The 19,173-nt window shown below is 42.5% G+C and overlaps 1 protein-coding gene across 6 annotated transcripts in view; it reads left to right on the forward strand.

Annotated features, from left to right (window-relative positions):
- Positions 1-18,991, forward strand: part of LOC125981312 (rho guanine nucleotide exchange factor TIAM2) — a 75,349-nt gene extending 56,358 nt beyond the window's left edge. For all 6 annotated transcript variants that reach the window (XM_049741283.1, XM_049741282.2, XM_049741286.2 and 3 more), the window contains exons 16-27: positions 7,599-7,832; positions 8,405-8,473; positions 9,765-9,890; positions 10,278-10,386; positions 11,991-12,170; positions 12,262-12,380; positions 13,290-13,398; positions 14,171-14,229; positions 14,319-14,421; positions 14,972-15,065; positions 15,838-15,974; positions 16,170-18,991. In XM_049741283.1, coding sequence (XP_049597240.1) covers positions 7,599-7,832; positions 8,405-8,473; positions 9,765-9,890; positions 10,278-10,386; positions 11,991-12,170; positions 12,262-12,380; positions 13,290-13,398; positions 14,171-14,229; positions 14,319-14,421; positions 14,972-15,065; positions 15,838-15,974; positions 16,170-16,813 — 1,983 coding nt within the window. In that variant the 3' untranslated portion in view covers positions 16,814-18,991. The remainder of the gene's footprint in view (positions 1-7,598; positions 7,833-8,404; positions 8,474-9,764; positions 9,891-10,277; positions 10,387-11,990; positions 12,171-12,261; positions 12,381-13,289; positions 13,399-14,170; positions 14,230-14,318; positions 14,422-14,971; positions 15,066-15,837; positions 15,975-16,169) is intronic.
- The last annotated feature ends 182 nt before the right edge of the window (positions 18,992-19,173 follow it).

Genomic DNA, 19,173 nt, shown 5'->3' on the forward strand with positions numbered 1-19,173 from the left:
TGGGTGTATGCATTTTGTAACCTCATCACCAATGTAACTCTACATTGAACAGCATACACACTCAGCTATTTGCTGCGGGTTGCATGTAGTGAGATACTGTATGCTGCTTAGGGCCAAATAAATAGTTGTCACTCAGACGTCATTTTATCACCTCCAGTGGCAGGCATCACCTTTAAAGCATAGCGTTCTCTTTGGAAAGCTTGTTGTCCACTTTGAAGAACATCTTCTAAGGCTCTTTTAAAATATCTCCTGTGTAAACATGCCAGATGGTTGTCACTGATGAATAAATACAACCGATTGTGTGTCTATTTCTGGCTCGGTGGTTCTTAAATATCTGGTTAGTAATTTTTTTTCAATATCTGAGCTAACTTGAATGAAGCTGTTCAAATTAGTGTGAGCCTGGTCCTTGTGGGAGTTATGCCTCTGTGCTGTAATGTGAGGAATGACTATGCTGATGTTTATCGAGAGTGGTAATGAGTTTGTATGGTCATCATAAAGCTTTCTGTCTGGAAGCATCCAAGCCAGTATGTGTGTGTGTTCGCCAATGTGTTCAAGCATCGTCATTGATTGCATGTTAAACTGCAATTTCATGTAATGTATTGATTGCACTGACCAATTGTAGGCATCTGCTCATTTTCCCTGATTGTTCTATCCATTCAGGCCCAATGTCTGGAAAATTTATTTTTAATTGTAGCAGCCGCCATGACTTGACAAAAGCCGACTTGTGGTCACTTAGCAAAAGTAGAGGACAGCCTCATCTGCTTCACTCTGCTCGTCCGTTATCATCATTTGATTTCTTCCTAGTGGCGACATGAGTCAGTCCCTCTGCACTGCACCACTGCTGCTCAGGCTCAGCATTTGTCTTTTATGGAGGAACAAATGGAAGAAATGTGTGTGCGTGTGTAAAGCGGTATATAAATGTGCTGAATGGGAATTCTTTTGGCACTGTGCAGAATAAAAAGATAATCTATATCAAACCTATATCACAAAATACATCAAAATGTTACAAAAAAAACTGTGATATTGTGAATAACAAATTATGTGCAGCAAAGTCAGTCATCTGTTTTCAAAGGTAAGGAAAATAAAGTTACTTGGGTGGAAATCTATCACGTATGTCATTGTGAAAGTCAATAAAGATGGATGGCAAAGGAAGGACCAATTTCAAGCCTCTTGTCACAACTTGTAATCAGCCGCCTTGCTAGTCTGGCTGCTTTTTGATTAATTGGTCTACTGCATTTCAATTTACTCTAATTACGCTTGAGGGATCCCTGTGTATGTTTGAGATGAAGTGCTTACTATGCAGAATTAACAGTATTGTTTACTATTGGGACTGATTGTAATTCCTGTGCCTCTGAGTTAATGCTGTGTTATATTCAGCACTAGAAGAGCCTTATTCATCAGTTTAAACAAATGTTATTGGTCTATACCATTATGAGCTCAAGCGAATGATTGGAGGACTCAATTTGCCCCGGACCACTACCATAAGGAATCTAAAATTGTCCTTGGTCCGCATTGCATGTTGTTTTAAAAAGAACTAATGTAGCCCACATGGATGTGAATCTGGATTGTGTCGCCAATTTAACAAGTTAATGGACTGAAAAGGGGCTAATGTGGATAGATAGGCTATATATTGTTTCATGAAGGAACGTATCACTCGTAAGGTTTATAAGATTTTCTCAGAGCGTCATAAAGTCTAGTGCCTAGTGGTCTGTCCTGCGTTTGTCCCCAGCACTCACCTAAAGTCACTTGTGATAGGCTCCAGGCTCCCATGACCCCACACATAAGCATTATAGATAATGAATGGATGGATTGCACAATCCAATAAAACATAACAATCCTGTTGTGTATTGTAGGCGAGGAGGTCATGGACCTCTGGTGGACTGCCGCTGTGTGCTTCCTCGCCGTTAAGGGTCTATTAAATTGTAAGGGCTGAATTGAATTCTGCTGTATTTATAGCCGTGCGATGTTTGACACGGAACATAGTTGCCTGTCATGTCTTGTATTAAACAAAAGATTAAGGAGCAGTCAGACATATTAAGCCTCTTTGTGGAGACAGGCATTTTCTGTAAGAGCATTTAAATGGACTGATGAGGAACTGTAGGATTGGCCGCTTTGTCATTATGGATGATAAGTGTAGGTCATGATGCTGCTGGGCTTTTGCTTCTTTGTTTTTAGTCTCAGTCTTGTCAGTAGAGTTTCAAAAAGTGGAAATATTCCATTTGTTTTCCTCCCGGTTCTTTAAATTTAGAAAGTATCTTAAAGTTGATGTCTTTAGATATTAGGCAGTATCATTTTCTAAAAAAGCGATCTCTTCTTGCTCCAAGCTACAGTCGTCCCCTCTCTTAACTTTGTAGAATCTGTTTAAAATTCCTATGTGGGTCTGTTTTTTGGGTGGAGCTGCAACTCGGGGAGCTGTGTATTATGACTAAGCCCATCAGCCGCCAGCCATCTGGCTGTGAGCGGGCTAATAATCTGGCTTTACTGTTGGCGGTGCACTTAATGCCTGTCTGCTCCTGTCAGTCTACACTGCTGGAAACAAACATTTAAGTTTGAAAACAAAACAGAAGAAACGGACAGAGCCGCAGGAAACAAGAACCATGACACAGATCTGCTTGGAATGACCACACCAAAGGTGTCTAACACCACCATGGCTGTTTTGGCTCCAGTGACGAACACTGAAGATCCCGGCCCCGGTCTGTACCTCACTACCTTAGTTGAACTCTTCATGCAGGACCAGTCTCCGGCGCAAGCCTTGTGGTCCTTGCTAGCCATGTGCTGGTTCTGGCCGCCCGGCTCTGAAGCCGAGCAGAAGGATCTGTTCCTGGCTTCTGTGCTGCTCAGCTTAGGACGCTTCCTGAAAGACAAATTGGACTGCTTGGCGCAAAATGTGGAAAACTGCTTGTCCTGCCAGAGTGACGCTAAAAGGAGCCAACGACCGGTAACTGTCGGACCTAGCGGAATGTGTTTTGAGAAATATTCAATTCAGTTTACATTGGAGCTATGTTATGGCAGTACAGTCTATTTGGCTTTATTTAGTTTACCAGCTTCCCCCTTTTGCATTTTACCAATTTATTCTAAATGCTTTAAGAATAAATCGTAAGCTTTCATTCAGCAATTTATTAATGACGCTAACTTTGGGACCGGCATTATTTTGCCTCTACAGCAGCTTTCGTGCGTTGGAGTTTATGTGAAGAGATTTGGGACTCCAGGGAATGGGGTGCTTTAATCTGAAGCTGGTTTCATTATGAAAACACGCTCTTTCTCCCAAAGGCCTCTGAGACTTTGTGGAATAATATTTGTTTAGAATGAATAATAAAAGGGTAAATGGGCTGGATTCTAGCGGAACGGCGCCACCTCCCCTTCGACTATTTGATTTATGAGGGCAGGTCTACTTTTACTGAGCTTTGAAATGATTGCGCCACAGTTGTCCACTATTGGACAGATAAATCTTGTCCCAACAGCTGGCCCCAGTTCTCTTGCTCTTTTGACTAGTTTCATACAAGCAAAGAAAAAAAAGCAATCTCCAAGCATAGCTGTTTGTTGTTTGTCCTCCATTTTACATCCCCCCCATCCATGTTTTCTTGTTTACTTCATCTAAGATGGTCCATCTCAACTGCTCATTTGATGATGGATGTGTTTCATCTGCAAAAGAATCCATGCTGTATGTAGAACGCCTTCATTGAAGTATTCGTGACAATCGAGACATCTTTGACAGCTTTGAGTTAGTTCTGTTTGGTTTTGTTCAACACAAACCCTTCGGACGTAGAATTGACGTATCAGAACTGATGAGACGGCAGCGTATTTGTATCATGTTTAATGAAAAGGGCAAATCTTGTGTATTTGCATGTGGCATACTTTCTTTGGATTTATTATTTAAGTCTTTTGTTGTTCAACGACTTCCTCCCAACCCAATTGAATCTTTTCTGCAGATACCTTTGGATGAACTAAGCAGTGATTCGAAAAAACTTGAAACTTGTTGATCACATGGAATGAGAGTTTTTCAAAGACCAAGCATTAGTCTAATTTTTTTTTGCAAATTAATGAAAGGACTTTAGGTGTAAATACAATTGTTTACATGCCTGTCCCATTTCCTCAATGACCTTGCAGCCTCCCATTTTTGAGTCAGCCATTCCTCTGTGTTTGATCGTACAAGCCAGAACAGTCTACATTGTACTGCTGCTATTGAGGCGCAGTACTGATGCTCCAAACCACTTCAGTTTTCAGCTCTCTGGAAATTATACGTAAATGTCACATGTCTAAATGAGAGGAAAAATCTGAGGGCAAGCGGACTGAGTATTTGGGACGCCAGAGAAACAGACAGGCAGAGGGATGCATGAGATGCCGGGAGAGAGCTCACAAGCCAAGAGGCCGGGAAGTCTGTTCGGGATTGTGATGCAAGACAATCTCACAACCACCGATAGTATGCAGCGCAAGAACAACATGTCGGATAACGTTTTGCCCCAAGGACTCAAGACTAGATTTGTTTTTGACCTGGCCTAAGAGGGTGAGCAAAATCAACCTGAAAAGTGGAAGGGAAGTCAATATTTTACTGTCTGCTGTGGATGTCCATTGGGCCGCGCACACTTTTTGTGGCGGCACTATGCCGACATCCAGGGTAGGCGGACTGCGTAGGAAAGGATGCTCCCTTGCCAGAAGAACACAGCGGCAGGCCACGGCAGCATGGAGGCTGCTCTACAGGTTGCTCTTCATGGTGAGCATAGAGGATAAATACTGATTTTTTAAGTTTTCATTTTAAATTCTTTGTTTATATCCTTTTTTTTTAAATGTTTGTTTTAGCAGGTGTCAGTTTAAAAGGAAACAAGTAGTCCACTGTCACACTTAGGGTTGGCGATGTCTTTTCAAAATGAACTTTGGAGACAAGAAGCAAAAAGAGGCAGAAACATGCCTGAGCTGTCAGCTGTCAGGGAGAAAAAACCTGCCAGGCTATTCGCCGCCGTTGCACTTAATGGTTTATTTGTGCTAGCTGTCAGGCTGTGTTGGTCGAGTTGTTGTGAGGCAATCACATTTTCTCAGTTGTGGTATGGAGGGGTCCTCTCTCTCTCTCTCTCTCTCTCTCTCTCTCTCTCTCTCTCTCTCTCTCTCTCTCTCTCTCTCTCTCTCTCTCTCTCTCTCTCTCTCTCTCTCTCTCTCTCTCTCTCTCTCTCTCTCTCACTCTCTCACTCTCACTCTCACTCTCACTCTCTTCCTGTCATGCTCCAAGGAAGCTCTATAAGAATTTGGGCACAGTCCTGGGGCTGTATTCCCATCCTTCCTGTCAAGCTTATGATGAATTTCTCCCAATCCTGTGCGCCCCTCATTATCATGCATGCGTGTGACTTGAGCTTGATTGCATGTCCTTTGTGTTTGCCAAAATTAAGTCAGTGACAGTGTGCCACCGGACATACGCACATTCTTTCTTGTGGGCTTCCATTTCCCCATGGCCCAGACAAATGGCCTCTGTGACTGTTATCAGTCTCCACAAGCGCTCTCTCGTTAAAGGCTACCGGGCGTCTTGATGAATATGTCGTTCTGATATCCTTCAACCTCCTGTATTTCCTTCAGGCAATCTTCCCCCGTCCTCCTACCTGATTGAATATTGTGTCGATGTGCAGAGCTGTGGGCGGCTGCAGCATCGTTCCTATTTATCGTATACTGTGCGCCAATGGCTGCGGCCCAATATTTTTTTGTGGAGGAATGACAACGGTACAGCTTTATAGATAGTCTATGTCGGAATAAAGTATTGTCAAGTTTTGCAGCAGTTAAGAGGTCAAAGTAGATATGTATGTAATATAAATGATGTATGTGTAAATAAAACGGTGTTGACTTCTCCTCCAGGCAGAGGAACTACTTTGCATCGGAGCACACGAGAAATGTCTGCATGACATGACATGCATTATTTGTGCTGTCTGTTGTCTAATGTTTCTGCAGATAGATAAAATTCTCTGGGCTTCATGTGTGTCAGGAAACAGATGTCATATAAGATCTCTGCCAAGGAGCTACAAATTCAATATTTAGTATTGATACATGAAACACAGGCAAAACAGTTAAAATGATCATCACGCACTTGTTTTCAAGTCTGGGTGGACCTTTGCTCGAAGAAATGCCTTGCAAGCAGACCCTTCAGAATTTTAATTGAAGCTCCTTAGTATAATTATATGTAATAATAATTGTGCGTGAGCAGTTCATGTATTTTTTGGCCTCCTATCAGTAGGCATGCCGACACTCATAAAAATGAGCTCAAACCAAGCTGGGCCAAAATAGAACCAATGCACGTCCTCGTCTTCCATCATAGTGTCTTTCAAACTGTCACAGCCACATTTAGGAGCACCTCTGGGAGAGGCTATGCTACAATGAGCCAGCTGATGAGTGCGGACTCCTTGCAGGGTGAGGGGTGGTGCGTTTAAAGCTGACGCTGCTCGATGTGTTTTTAAGTGCTGAATGACTCGGACAAGCTTAAACACACACTTAATGAGTGACGCCCGCAGTGTGGTCTGTGCACACGACTTTACAGTCTTCAGCTGTGAGGTCCTCCTAAACGCTTACATGTGCAATATTTGAAAGATCTAGCCACCCACACGGGCACACATAAGAAGGCAGAGTGCTGACCATGGCGGTCCTCCCACTCACTGTGTCAGTGTGCTACAAACTCGAATCCCCCAGGTGACCTTTCCAACAAGGAATCAGCTTCTGGCGTGACCAAGGAAGCTTCTCGACAATAATGTCAGAGTCGTTGTCTGAGTAGGATGTGCTTGGAATGCACTCCAAAGCACTGACACTATTTTTGGCTTGAATTCTAACCATAATTGATGCTGCAGTCAAGAATGGCGCTAATGATGAAATGTTTTGCTTTTACATAGTTGTTCTCCGAAGACGTTAAGAGGCTGATTTTGATGAAGTGTACTCACAAATGACAAATCACTTGAAATGCTCGCAATATAATGGGAAAGTGGCGTCAGCCACTTTGTCACTCTGAGATAATTTCCTTTCCATATACAGAACAACCCACTCAAAATTCATTTTCTAAGTTTTAGTTTCTTTTACAGCGACCTGGCAGTATGGGTTTAGACATTCTATGCGTACTATCAGTCCTATATCATGCATGATAATCTAACAAAATAAAGATGTCAAGTTAATGATCCTCCTGAGAATGACAAGAGCACCATTTTTTTCTGCTTCCATGTACATAAATAGCCACAAATTAATAATACAATAACAGACTACTCGGATCTTGCACCTTGTTAATTTTTCGTCAGTTGTTACATAATGGCTTTAAAGGCATCATCACGGCAGCAATATCTAGTCCCATCCTTATGAACATAATTATGCGCTATAATGTCTTTGATGCAAAGTTAATTAGAATACAATAGTCGACTTGTGGGATTCACTTGGCAGGTACATTGTACACGTTTTTATTTTATAACTTTGTAGTTAACATGCGAGGAATGTGCTACTTAGTGAATTTTTGATTCAACACTTGTTATTTCATTAGATTGTACAGCCATACCAAATGTTGTCTCTATGTCCTTATACAAATGTATGATTACTATTTTATCCTAATAAAAAAAAAAAGTACTTTTTTTTCTTGCATTACATTACAGAGTGTGGAAACAGTATGCAACCTGTACCAGTCCTTCCAGGAGGGAAAAGGTTCAGCCACTGGCGGCCCGATGGAAGACACCAAGGAGCCTCCAATGAAGCAGGCCAGCGATTTAGCTCCAGGCTCCAGGGGAGATGGCACTCTTCTCCGACCTTGCCACAAGCATATGAGTGGCACGGAGCGCTTACGCAAGGTCATCCAGGAGCTTGTGGACACAGAGAAATCCTATGTGAAGGTGAAAATTGATTTTTACGATCTGATTTTTATTTTGGTTTTGGCTTTGGAATTTTTTACTTGGATATATTTGGCACACAACAAGTGCGCCTCTACATAGAGCACCTCCTACTCATCCTCTTCCCATCACTCTTGTTCCCCAGCATGACCTTTTCCTGCCTGACACCCATTGAACAACCAGATCTTCTTGTCTCAGCGATGCTACATCCTCATTTTTTTCTGCCCTGTCTTCTTCATCTTCTCATTTTTCATTAACTCCCCGTCCCTCGTGCATCGTTTCTCTACAGTCGTATTTTGTAGCTGAGGCGAATGTATTTTTAACGTACATTGGCACAGGTTAATGTCTGCGTGCAACTTGTGCTGTAGCTTTGTAAAGAAGGCGCTCGTAAATGAGAATATGCCCATTGATACCAAGACAAGCAACTATTTGAAGTGGGTTGGGGGGGTTGTTAAATAGAAGCTCGTAGTAGACTTGGAGGTCATAAAATGGCAAAATGAGAATTGTTGTTTATTTCAAATGAGAGAAATATGTATTCTTTCCACTAACCTTTTTTTTTGGGCTTTTCTGTGCAGGACCTGGCTTGCTTGTTCGAGATCTACCTTAAACCCCTACAAAATGAATCTTTCCTTACGCTGGATGAGGTAGGTGGCCAGAATGCATTGGTAAACACAAAAAAGGTGTTGAGGCCAAATACAGCATGAAATGCATTAAATGTTTATTACCCCGTGGCGAAGAGGATAAACCTGCACAGGCTATATCTTTCTCATTACTTCTGTGAATGCCTGGCGGACAAATTAGCATCCCCCATACCATGACCTTCCCAAAGGGACGTGCCTGTGAAGGCCACCTTTTCAACTCACCTCATATACTGCAGCATAGGAGGAAAAACCTTTAATTGTTGCCCCAAGGAGAAGTAGGGATTTAGTCCATTGTCCTTCACAAACACGTATGAGTTATTGCTCCAATTGTTATGTGTTGATAAAATGGAGACATAATGGATTTCAACAATTGGTAGCAACGAGCAGAGAGCGCAATTTCACTGCTCACGCTATAACAGGCTGGTGGAAAATATATCAGTGTCCGTAACATTGCTACCGTTATCATTTAAGTTAAGAATTTTCAGCTACTCGACTTTCATTAATATGCATGCCATCTCAAATATACATTAACCAACAAATAAATAGCCCATGATTTGTTTTTTTCTCGAAAGTCAATAAACATCTTCCGTGCTTAAGTTGACCTCGCCAGTACCCAGCAAGCAAACACGCTTCATCTCTCCAGCAACTATTTCCAATATCTGTAGCTGTTTTTTCGGATCTCCGTGGGCACCAGAACTCAAGCGCGAACCTCAACAGCTGCCCTATAACTGCCGAGCACGAACAAAATAAAAATATTCCGTGGAAGCGCTCTTCTCATGTCAACACATTTCTTGTGCCCTTGTGATTTTTATTTCTGGGAATACATAAAATATTGCTATTTTTTTTACCACTTAAGTATAAGTCCTGTGTTTTTCAGTGACCTCAAACGTAGAAGGTTTCTTCCAGATAAACTGGTCGATAGGCCGGGCCAAATTAATAGACCATTATGAGATACTCGGAAGTCTCCTGGACACAAAACGGACAAGGTCACATTATCCCCTGAATGGCTTTTAATGAAGGGTGCGTTGACCCCGGATGTATGTGTCAGAGCGGGAGAATGTCGAAGCGTGCGCGTATGTGTGTGTTACATTTATAACAGGGCCATTGCTTGTTCCTTAAGTGCCTTTGTAAGTGATGAAGACATCAGAGTGGAGGTTTTACTGCACTCCAGGGTGCCTGTCTGACTTACTGTTATGAATTACAAGCTATCTTGGCCTCCTCCCATTCCCTCACTCCGTCTTATACTTCACTTCACCGGCAATTCTTCACCTTTTCGTATTCCCCCCCCTCCCAGATGGAGAGTCTGTTCGGCAGTCTGCCAGAGATGTTAGACTTCCAGAAGGTCTTCCTGCAGACGCTGGAAGAAAGGATTGCTTCCTCCCCTGACTTCAGCACGCTCGAGACGCCTTCCCAGTTCAAGGTTAGTCTGTTCTTTTTGAACAAATGGCCAAAGAGTTCAGGTAGATATCACTCAGTTGGACTTATTGAGCCACCTCTGCAAGACAAAGGTGTCATCACTGAATGTTTGAGGTTGATAAATAATTGAGATGGCGAGGCACGAGGTTTGCCGGCTGATTTATAGGCTTGACATGACGCGGCGCGGGGGTCTATCGATCGCGGCGGTGGTTCACTGGTTAGATTGCGAGGTGTTGAGAGCGGCCGAGAGGTTCGGTGAGAGGGAGGACGGGGCGATCCGTTGGGCTCCCCAGAGGAGGGAGGTCGGGAGTGTTCCGATCACAACTTCACATGTTCACACGTTCTTTGTTTATGCATTGTGAACTCACCTCTTCTATTTGTCACTTCACAGAAGCTTCTGTTTTCTCTCGGGGGTTCCTTCCTGTACTACGCTGACCATTTCAAGCTCTACAGTGGCTTCTGTGCAAATCACATCAAGGTCCAGAAAGTTCTGGAGAGAGGTACGACATATTTATTATGGGGCTGCCACAAACAACACGCAAGCATGATTTTAGGAAGTGCATTTTAAATAGGTAGCATTTTGAAAAAGATCACTTTTGGTTCTAGGTTCTTGATATTTAGAATACCTTTTGGGCTCCAAAAATGTAAATGCTAACTCAGCATGCTTGCACCTGTGTTGCATCAGCACCCCTCACAGCACTCCACAGTCCAAGGTGGGAGGGGCGGGGCCTGTTTGAGTTGCAAGAAGGGAGACGGGATTCATTCTCCATGGCTACATCACAAAAAAAGATAATACCCCCCTTTCCAAAAAAAAACGAAGGCCTTAACATTTGGCTAACCTTTAAATTAACCTCCTAAATACGACAATCACCTTCTAAATTTAAAGCATGCGCAGTGTGCCCTAGACAACCCGTGAAATATATCCGTGAAATATATCCATGCATCTTGCCCCTGAATGTGAAAGAGTAGACATTTCCAAATGATTAATGCTGGCCTTTCCAGCACAATTTGGCAGCGCTTTCCACAACTCTAAGAGGGTGAGCTTCTTTGCCACCAAGGTTGGAGGAGGGTGATGGGTCACTTTGCCCCATTTTCAGAATTGCATGGCACATTTCTCAGGGTAAGCTGCAGGGCATTTAATAGGATTAGACAGTCTCTAATGGGTCAGCAAGAGGAAGAGGGGCATTACATGCTGTTTATTTGGTGCAAGGATTGCGAGCAACACGTAAATGCACGGAAAGAAATAGTTCAATGGTATCAAACGATTTCAATTGCATTTATTTATATATTTATATTGCATTTTGTGTTTATAAATACAAACATTTTGTTAAAAACAACAGCAGGTATTTTCCTATAAAGACCTTTATTGCACTAACCCATGTGTACACACATAAGGGATTGATGGGATTCTTTTTTTTTTTTACGCAATAATAAGCAGTGATGACCACCTTTACGTCAGAACTGTATCCACGGCCTATTCTGTAATCAAATCCTTATAGTTATGTTACAATAGGTCTACATTATGAGAGTAACTCACAGTCAAGTAATTGTATAGTGCAGCACTGAAAAGTGGAATTAAAAAAAAAAAACTCGAGTTGTGACTCAGTGTTATGCAGAACACGGCACAGCCTGGTCACATCCAGTTGATCCAAGGACACAGTGAGGTCTGTCAAGCTTATGCAAAGAAATAGATGTCTATCTCTGCCATCATGCCACAGGGAAGCATCGTTGTTTATTTGTCGACTCGTTAATTGCCTGCCAATTAGTCGGGGAGGTGTCGACTGAGCTGCCTGTCTGCAGCTGGCGGTGTCATAATGAATACATTAATGGCCCCCCACAATGCGAGCGTGTTGCTCGAGGAAAACATTTGCCCTCTATTATCAATTATATTCTCTTCTATTCTGAGGGATGTGGCAGAAGCGTATTCTCATTATTTCTACTGCAGTATGAAGTCAGATATGTGTTTTTAGTTTTAAAACAATGAGAAGCATACACGAACACTACCCCCTGCTGGTGTTGTGACTCTGCACCTTGGTCATACCTGATCGTGCCAAATAAATAAAACAGCCTCTAATTTGCAATTCGCTCTTGATTTGTTTTAAAGCCAAGACCGATCGGGCCTTCAAGGAATTTTTAGATGCAAGAAATCCCACCAAGCAGCACTCCTCCACCCTGGAGTCCTATCTGATTAAACCAGTGCAAAGAGTTCTCAAGTACCCCCTGCTGCTCAGGGAGCTGGTCTCCCTCACCGACGCCAACAGCGAAGAGCACTACCACCTCACAGGTAGGTTTATCGACGTTAATATAAACAATCGGATTGTATTGCATAGAGTTGATCACTGCTAAGAATTTGTTTTGTTTGGCGCCTGGTGCAGAGGCGCTGAGGGCCATGGAGAAGGTGGCGAGCCACATCAATGAGATGCAGAAAATCTACGAGGATTACGGCTCGGTCTTTGATCAACTTGTTACCGAGCAGGCCAGCCATGATAGAGAGGTACACGCTCAAATCTTATAAGCCGCCCCAGTAGGAATGACTAGCCCTGTGAAAATTAAAAGTCAAATTGAATATTCCCACACACATTTGTCACAAAACTGCTTTGCTGCTTGAGCTGTTTATGCCGTCTTCTGTGTTTTTGCCTTTGGGGTATGAATACATTTCCAGATTGATGGAATATTTAGTCTGTATCTATTGCAGTCCACTCCTAGATGCAGTAGAATGTGTGTGTGCATAATATAAATCACGTCATTCACTACTTGTCTACATCATAGTTTAGTAAGTATGCAAATATTGGGTCTCTAAAGTGCCTGTGTAAAATTGAGCATGCAAGTAAATCTGCCGATCTCTGAAAATGTGCCTGTGAGCCAGCTCTTCTGCTTTTCCGCCCTACTGTTATGGGGCAGTGGGGCTAATTAACAATTTGCCTTTCACGAGGTGTTTTTGTGCCACAAAAATGTGTTCACGGTCTGGGCCAAATGCATGTTTTCCACACTCGTGCACTCTGCTTTCGCTAGTGCAAGCAAGCAGCCAGCTGCTGCGAACCCTCGTATCTGAGTGGAGCTGAAAAGGAGACATTTTAACAAAAGCCGAGCTTGTTGTGCGATGAGGTTTGGCGCGCTATATAACATCAATCCACCATTTACATGATCCGGATATTTAGGGCCGAACAACAAGCTTTAAAATCCATTAACTGATCACTCATCTGATTGCAAGATGGAGCAGCAGTATGTAACGTAATGTACGGCAATTCAGCTGGTCAGATTGTTGCTGTCAATTGAAGACCCATTTCGAATCGTTTACTATATTGTCACTGTCTTTCTTATTTTGTGAGTTATTTTTTTTAAATCCACAAAACATCCTTAATTTATAGTTTATTTTTATAAAATCTCACACTGTGTCACACAGGTAACTGAAATCTCTATGGGAGAGTTTCTTCTGCATTCCACTGCAGTCTGGCTCAATCCACATCCATCATTGGGCCGCATGAGGAAAGACCCTGAAATCACCGTGTTTGGTAAGTCTGCCTCCTCTGTTGCATTTTGGCTCAAATCAAAATGCTCACCAACCACTGTAACTAGTGCAAAGACGAGATTTTTGTTAAATGCTGCTCTGTTGCGCTGAATCATAAATATTCAGTATATTTAAATGAAAAACAAAGTCATATATTTATCATCGTTTACTTATACCCAAATAGGCATGGGGCCATTATTGGAACCTGACAGTATAACAGTCAGTGAAAATAATGTATTTATTTAATGTATTATTGCTTTATTTAATTGTATTTGTGTGTGAGTGTGCACATTAATCAACAGAAAAGGTCAACAGCAAAAAGGCATCCATGTTGTTGTGTCTCTGTCATCTTGCCCCCCCAGTTAATTGGGGCCGATTAACTTCGAAGAAACTTATGCTCTACTCAAGCAGTGCTCTCAAAAAAGAAAAAAAAAATATTACCAATGACAGCCAGTATGAACAGGTATTGAATCTTTGACTTTATAAAACCACAGCTAACCTCCAAACCGGTCATGAAAATCATGTAAAGTAGAACTTTCCTATTCATGATCCAGTAAATAATTACGTTTGTTAGGGTTCAATTCATTTATTGAAACAAAATTGCAGTAGAAACAAAATTGCAGTAGAGTCGCATTATTACTCGGAAACAGCTTCTTTTTCGACTCCACGTTTGCATCTAAAATGCCTCTGTGGGTTGTACCCCTTCATTCCACTTCCCCCATGAGGCATTCACACGCACAAGTAAAGATGCTGAGAGTGTTTTTCTTTCTTGCCAGTCTTCAAGAAAGCAGTCATATTGGTCTACAGGGAAAACAACAAGATGAAGAAGAAGATGGTGAGAGGCTGCGCACTCGTGCTTTCACATGGCTTAAATGGGATGTTGGCAATAAAAAAAACATTTTTCTCTTGTTTTTATGTCATCAGACCAACTCGCGCTCATCGCTTTCTCACGGCGAGCCGGACCCGTTCAAGTTTCGTTGGCTCATCCCTCTATCTGCCCTCCAGGTCAGGCTGGGGAACGCAGCAGGTAAGACTAGCATGATAGCTTTAGTAATCGCCCGTGTTGGGCAACTAACTTGAGAAAAGTCGCGAGTTAACGTCCTTGTTATTTCTATATTAAATGAAGCTTTGCTAAAAAAAAAAAAAAAAAAAACGTCAAAGCCAAAATAGCTAGCAAAGAATTCTGAGGAACATGAGCCAGTTATACTTCCAGCCTCTTTCGTCTTCCTCATGACTACAAATTCCCTGCACACACGTTTTAATTCTATCTGTGACAAGCTTTTTGATGTTCAAAACAATGACGTCTCAACTAGGCTACTGAGAAATTTATTTTTTTACCTGCACCGACACTACTTGTCATACCCAACAGTGTTAATCACTCTCAAAGAAAATCCACCAAACGTGTTTGGTCTTTACTCATCTTCTCGCAGAACACACGTCTGAGTTCATTCACCTTGTCCCCACACACACACACACATACACACTTCTGACATTTCTCTTCAGCTTCCTGTAAAATGGTAAACCCTTTTAAGGCTGCAGGATTAAAACTGTTTTTTTTTTACTCTGCTTTCTCTCAGGACCAGGCACAGAAAGTAGCTGCATCTGGGAGCTGATTCACTCCAGGTCTGAAGTGGAAGGCAGACCAGAGACAGTCTTCCAGTTGTGTAGCAGGTCAGACATTTAGCTTGATGATCGTAAAAAAATAAAAATGACACAAAGGTACACCGGTTAATTGCCGTGGAATGGAAGAGCATTTTTCTGCAATTGTTCTGCCCGTCACTATGCTTCATTGAGAAGAACACTTAAATAGCTTTTGAGCCAATTTAGTTGAAATTAAACCATTTCCCACATTGACTGTTCTCTCACCCCACACTGTTCTTGAAGATGCAGTAGGCATCGGGTGATTACTGTTTGGAGTGTTTACCATACTTTTAAAGTCACCACCAGTAATGAGCTTTTCTTTTCTGTTTTGAGTCGACTTCTCAGTAGGCAATTTCCTGCTAAAATATGGTTGGCTGCTTGCAGATACTACTAAATGCTTCTTTATGTTAATGACAAGAGGCTGCAAAGCAGTTACACACGTTGTTGTACGTCCAGTTCTCCAATTAAATAGGCCACAACTAGTGCTGAGATCATTCATTTGTGCTAAGAATGAGTTTTACCCTCAGAAGTAAAACCTAATTTACAGTTTGATATTTTATTTTTCACCGTATCGCATTTTCAGTGTGACATTCAGTTCCCGCGCTGGTGACAGCGACATCATCAAGACGAAAGATCCCATAATGCACTGATAAATTGGGATCAGGCTGAATGAATGTCATTGCTCTTCTCTCTGGGGACACCCTCGAACTCTGGCAGCAATCCTCTTAATCTACATTAGGACTCTGAAATTATCTACCGATCACGCTATGTACTCAAGCAACCTCGTCTGTGTCCTCCCCAGTGAGCCCGAGAGCAAGGTGAACATCATCAAGGTGATCCGCTCCATTCTCAGGGAGAACGCCAGGAGGAACACGAGAGGCGAGGCCAGCTTGGAGCGTGGCTGTAAGGAACGCCTGGCAGCCATGCGCACCAGGATGGGTGAGTGTCACTCTACGCCGCCAACACAAGGAATTCTTCCTAAACAAATTCCCAAAGATAGTACAAGTGTGAAATGCACCTTCACCAGATCATATCTTTACTTTTTAGGCCATCAAAAGACTGCAAGGCAGGGAGCTGTGTGTTTTGCTCAGATAAGAGCACCATGTATGACTTCCATGTCTATCTTGATCGCAGGCTCCTCCAGGGCTTCCCGCTTGTGTCGGCAGCCCCTTGGAGACCCAACCACCCAGTCCCGGAATCTCAAGTCCGGGACGGATTTGGAGGAAGGCAGTACGAGTATTGCCACCTGCAGTCTGTCCGGCGCTCCCCAGCTACGGGAAGGCCCGACTGGGTCACCACAGGGGAGTTACTCCCAACCCGCTTCTGTCTCGATGAAGGAGTCTGACATTCTCAGCGACGAAGAAGACGACGGCTTTAGCGAGACTGCGGGCGCCAAGAGGGGCGCTCTCGATGCTCAGTTCTTCCAGTTAAAAATCTCAGAGGAGCCTGTGCTGACGTACGCGCCCGTGCCCCACGTCCAACCTGATGGGGGCACGCCCACGGTTCAACCCAGACTCGCGAGAGATCGACCGAGTGCGGCAAAGAGGAAAAGTGGCAGTTTGCGGAGAAGCCAGGGGGCGCTAGTGTGCTTGAATGAGCAAAGCGGTTCCTTGGATGCCCGCAGCGATGCGTTGCCACCGCCAGGCGTGTTGGACCTCAATGCGCTTCTGGAGAGAGAGTTTAGTGTCCAAAGTCTGACCTCGGTGGTCAATGAGGACTGTTTCTACGACACGGCCTTAGAGAGACCCCCGATAGCACAAGAGCACAAGCCCAGTTAGCACACATCCGCTCAGGTGAGAACCATGAGGTACGCTGATTGGTTTACAAACTCTCGAAGGAGGGGGGAGGGTTCCTCAGTGTGTGGCCTGCTCAGCAACCACAAGTGCATTTGATTCCCGTCACATTTAGACCCCACCCCCCATATTTGTACATCGGCAGTTACAAATTTGCGTATTAGCTCATTTTGTTCAGTTTTGTTCTGTACTATAATATTGCTTTGGTGCCATCAGGTGTCATCTAATGTCAAAGTTTCATTTAGACATAAGTCGTTCTTTGCCACCATCTTGTGGCATCTAAAGGCAATTGAAGATTTTTTGCGAAGTAGTTGTCACTCATGTGTTCACTAGTTAGGATCCCAAAAAAGGACAGAAATCCAAGAAATGGCATTTCCACACCAAAATGGCCGACTACATGCTTCACAGCAACTGTAGGTTGTACATTTGATTAATTTTGTATTTGCCAATGGGTCCCTCAAGATGATGACTAAGCTGCTGCTCTTTCTATTAGATAAAGATGATGGCCTGACTTAAATGAAGATCCTCAGTCCCTTGGAGCAAAGATGCCACAAAATGGCACCAAAGCAATATTTTGATATAATACAAAAACAATGAATCACGTTGGGGGGGTGCATTCATTGTACAAATTGCCCAATGGAAGTAAAAAAGAAATTTGGTGAAAATAGATGTTTGTAAAACCACTTAAGCGAAGGAGATTAAAAATTTGGTATAGAGTTGAATGTAAAGAACAAATCCATTTCTCATATAACGTGACGTGGACACTTTTAGTTTGCTAACAAAGCAGGGTTTGGGGGCTTGTACCATTTTAGGGGCAAAAAAGTGTTTTTATTATAGTCAGGCCCTGATAAAGCCCCAGCGACAGTGGCGCAAATGCTTCATGAATACAACAACAACAACAAAATAATTATATGCTCAAATTCTTTAGAGGGCGGTCAGGTTCCCCACCCTCCCTTTCCGCAGGACATGTGGCCAATTGAGGACAAAACAAAAGCAGCTCAGCCACGCATTCCAGCTTTCAACTCTTGGCTAGTGATCAGGTTTATTTGATTGTTTCTTTACATCAAACCAGAACTTTACTCCAGAGATTTGTTGGAGAGTTGCTCAGATTGGGGTTTTTTTTCCTCACAGACATTACTATGCATCAACAGGGCTAATAAGAAAATCCTGGCAACAACAGTGAACATGTGGCCATGATACGCTTCCATGATAATCAATAACATGACCTCACCACATGTCAGCAGACAGGAAAAAATAGGCCAAGCTAGTTGCATGACTTTTTTTTTTATCTGAGGAATAAAATAATGGCTGACTGAGTTTAATTTTAATGAAAGTGGCGGTTTGAAGGAAATTAGACTGTAGGGTAGATTGGTTTTACTTTCTATTAAGTACATCTTGTTTCCTGTCACCTTTAAAAATAGCTGACAGGAACACATTCAAAAGTAGACTGAATGATGGGAAATGATGAAAAGAAGGAAATGATAGAGCTTTGATATACTTGGGACACACATACACACAGCAGCTCAGCTCATGGTCACATGTTCACTGAAAGCAAAGATCCAAAGACCGGCTGCAGTCAAAAAATATCTTTCTTTTTCTCTCGCTTCTTTTTTGTGCACTAAAGTACACTGTTTGCCTATTAGATTTCGTGTTTCTGTACAGGTTTTAATGTTATTAATGCAGTTTTTATTTATTACTTTAGTGTCGATTGGTTTTGTGTATTTGTCGACAAGGCTTCGAGCATTTAAGATTGAATTTACTTTGAATTACCAGAAAAGAAAAAAATGGCAGGTTGATCATTCTGTTCTGCAAAGCATTGTTGATTTGTGTGCAGAGAAATTATTGGTTGAAATAAGGCCGTTTTCATGAGTCTGAATAGCAATAATTGAGTTCAACTATTTGTATGCTTTTAAGGGTTTTGTGTACATACTCTGTTTTTTTTCTACTAGATACTGTACAGTTCATGAGGAAGGAATTAATTTTCAGAAAATGAAATGCTTTTTTTTGTTAGATAACATGGATGGAGTTGAGGTACTATACTGAGGTTTATATCTGTTAAAGACAGTCCATTCTCACCATGCCTTCAATGCTAGCATACCAATGAATGTGAATTCCTCCTCCTGATGGAATTGTTTTTGAAATAAAACTTATCTGTGAACGGTGCCTGGAGAACAGTTCCGTCTTTGCCACCGAGCGAGCGTGTGCATATTCCACTTAAGTACATTGACAGGTGAAGCAGTTCTGAGAAAATCATTTTCATTTTGCTATCGGACTTTTGGCGACAGTTCCCGCAATTCTCCCTCTATGCCACCTTGTCTGAGATGCCTCAGCGGTAAAGCAAAACA

This window comes from Syngnathus scovelli, chromosome 14 (genome assembly GCF_024217435.2).
Source record: "Syngnathus scovelli strain Florida chromosome 14, RoL_Ssco_1.2, whole genome shotgun sequence".
In the NCBI taxonomy this organism is placed as follows: domain Eukaryota; kingdom Metazoa; phylum Chordata; class Actinopteri; order Syngnathiformes; family Syngnathidae; genus Syngnathus; species Syngnathus scovelli.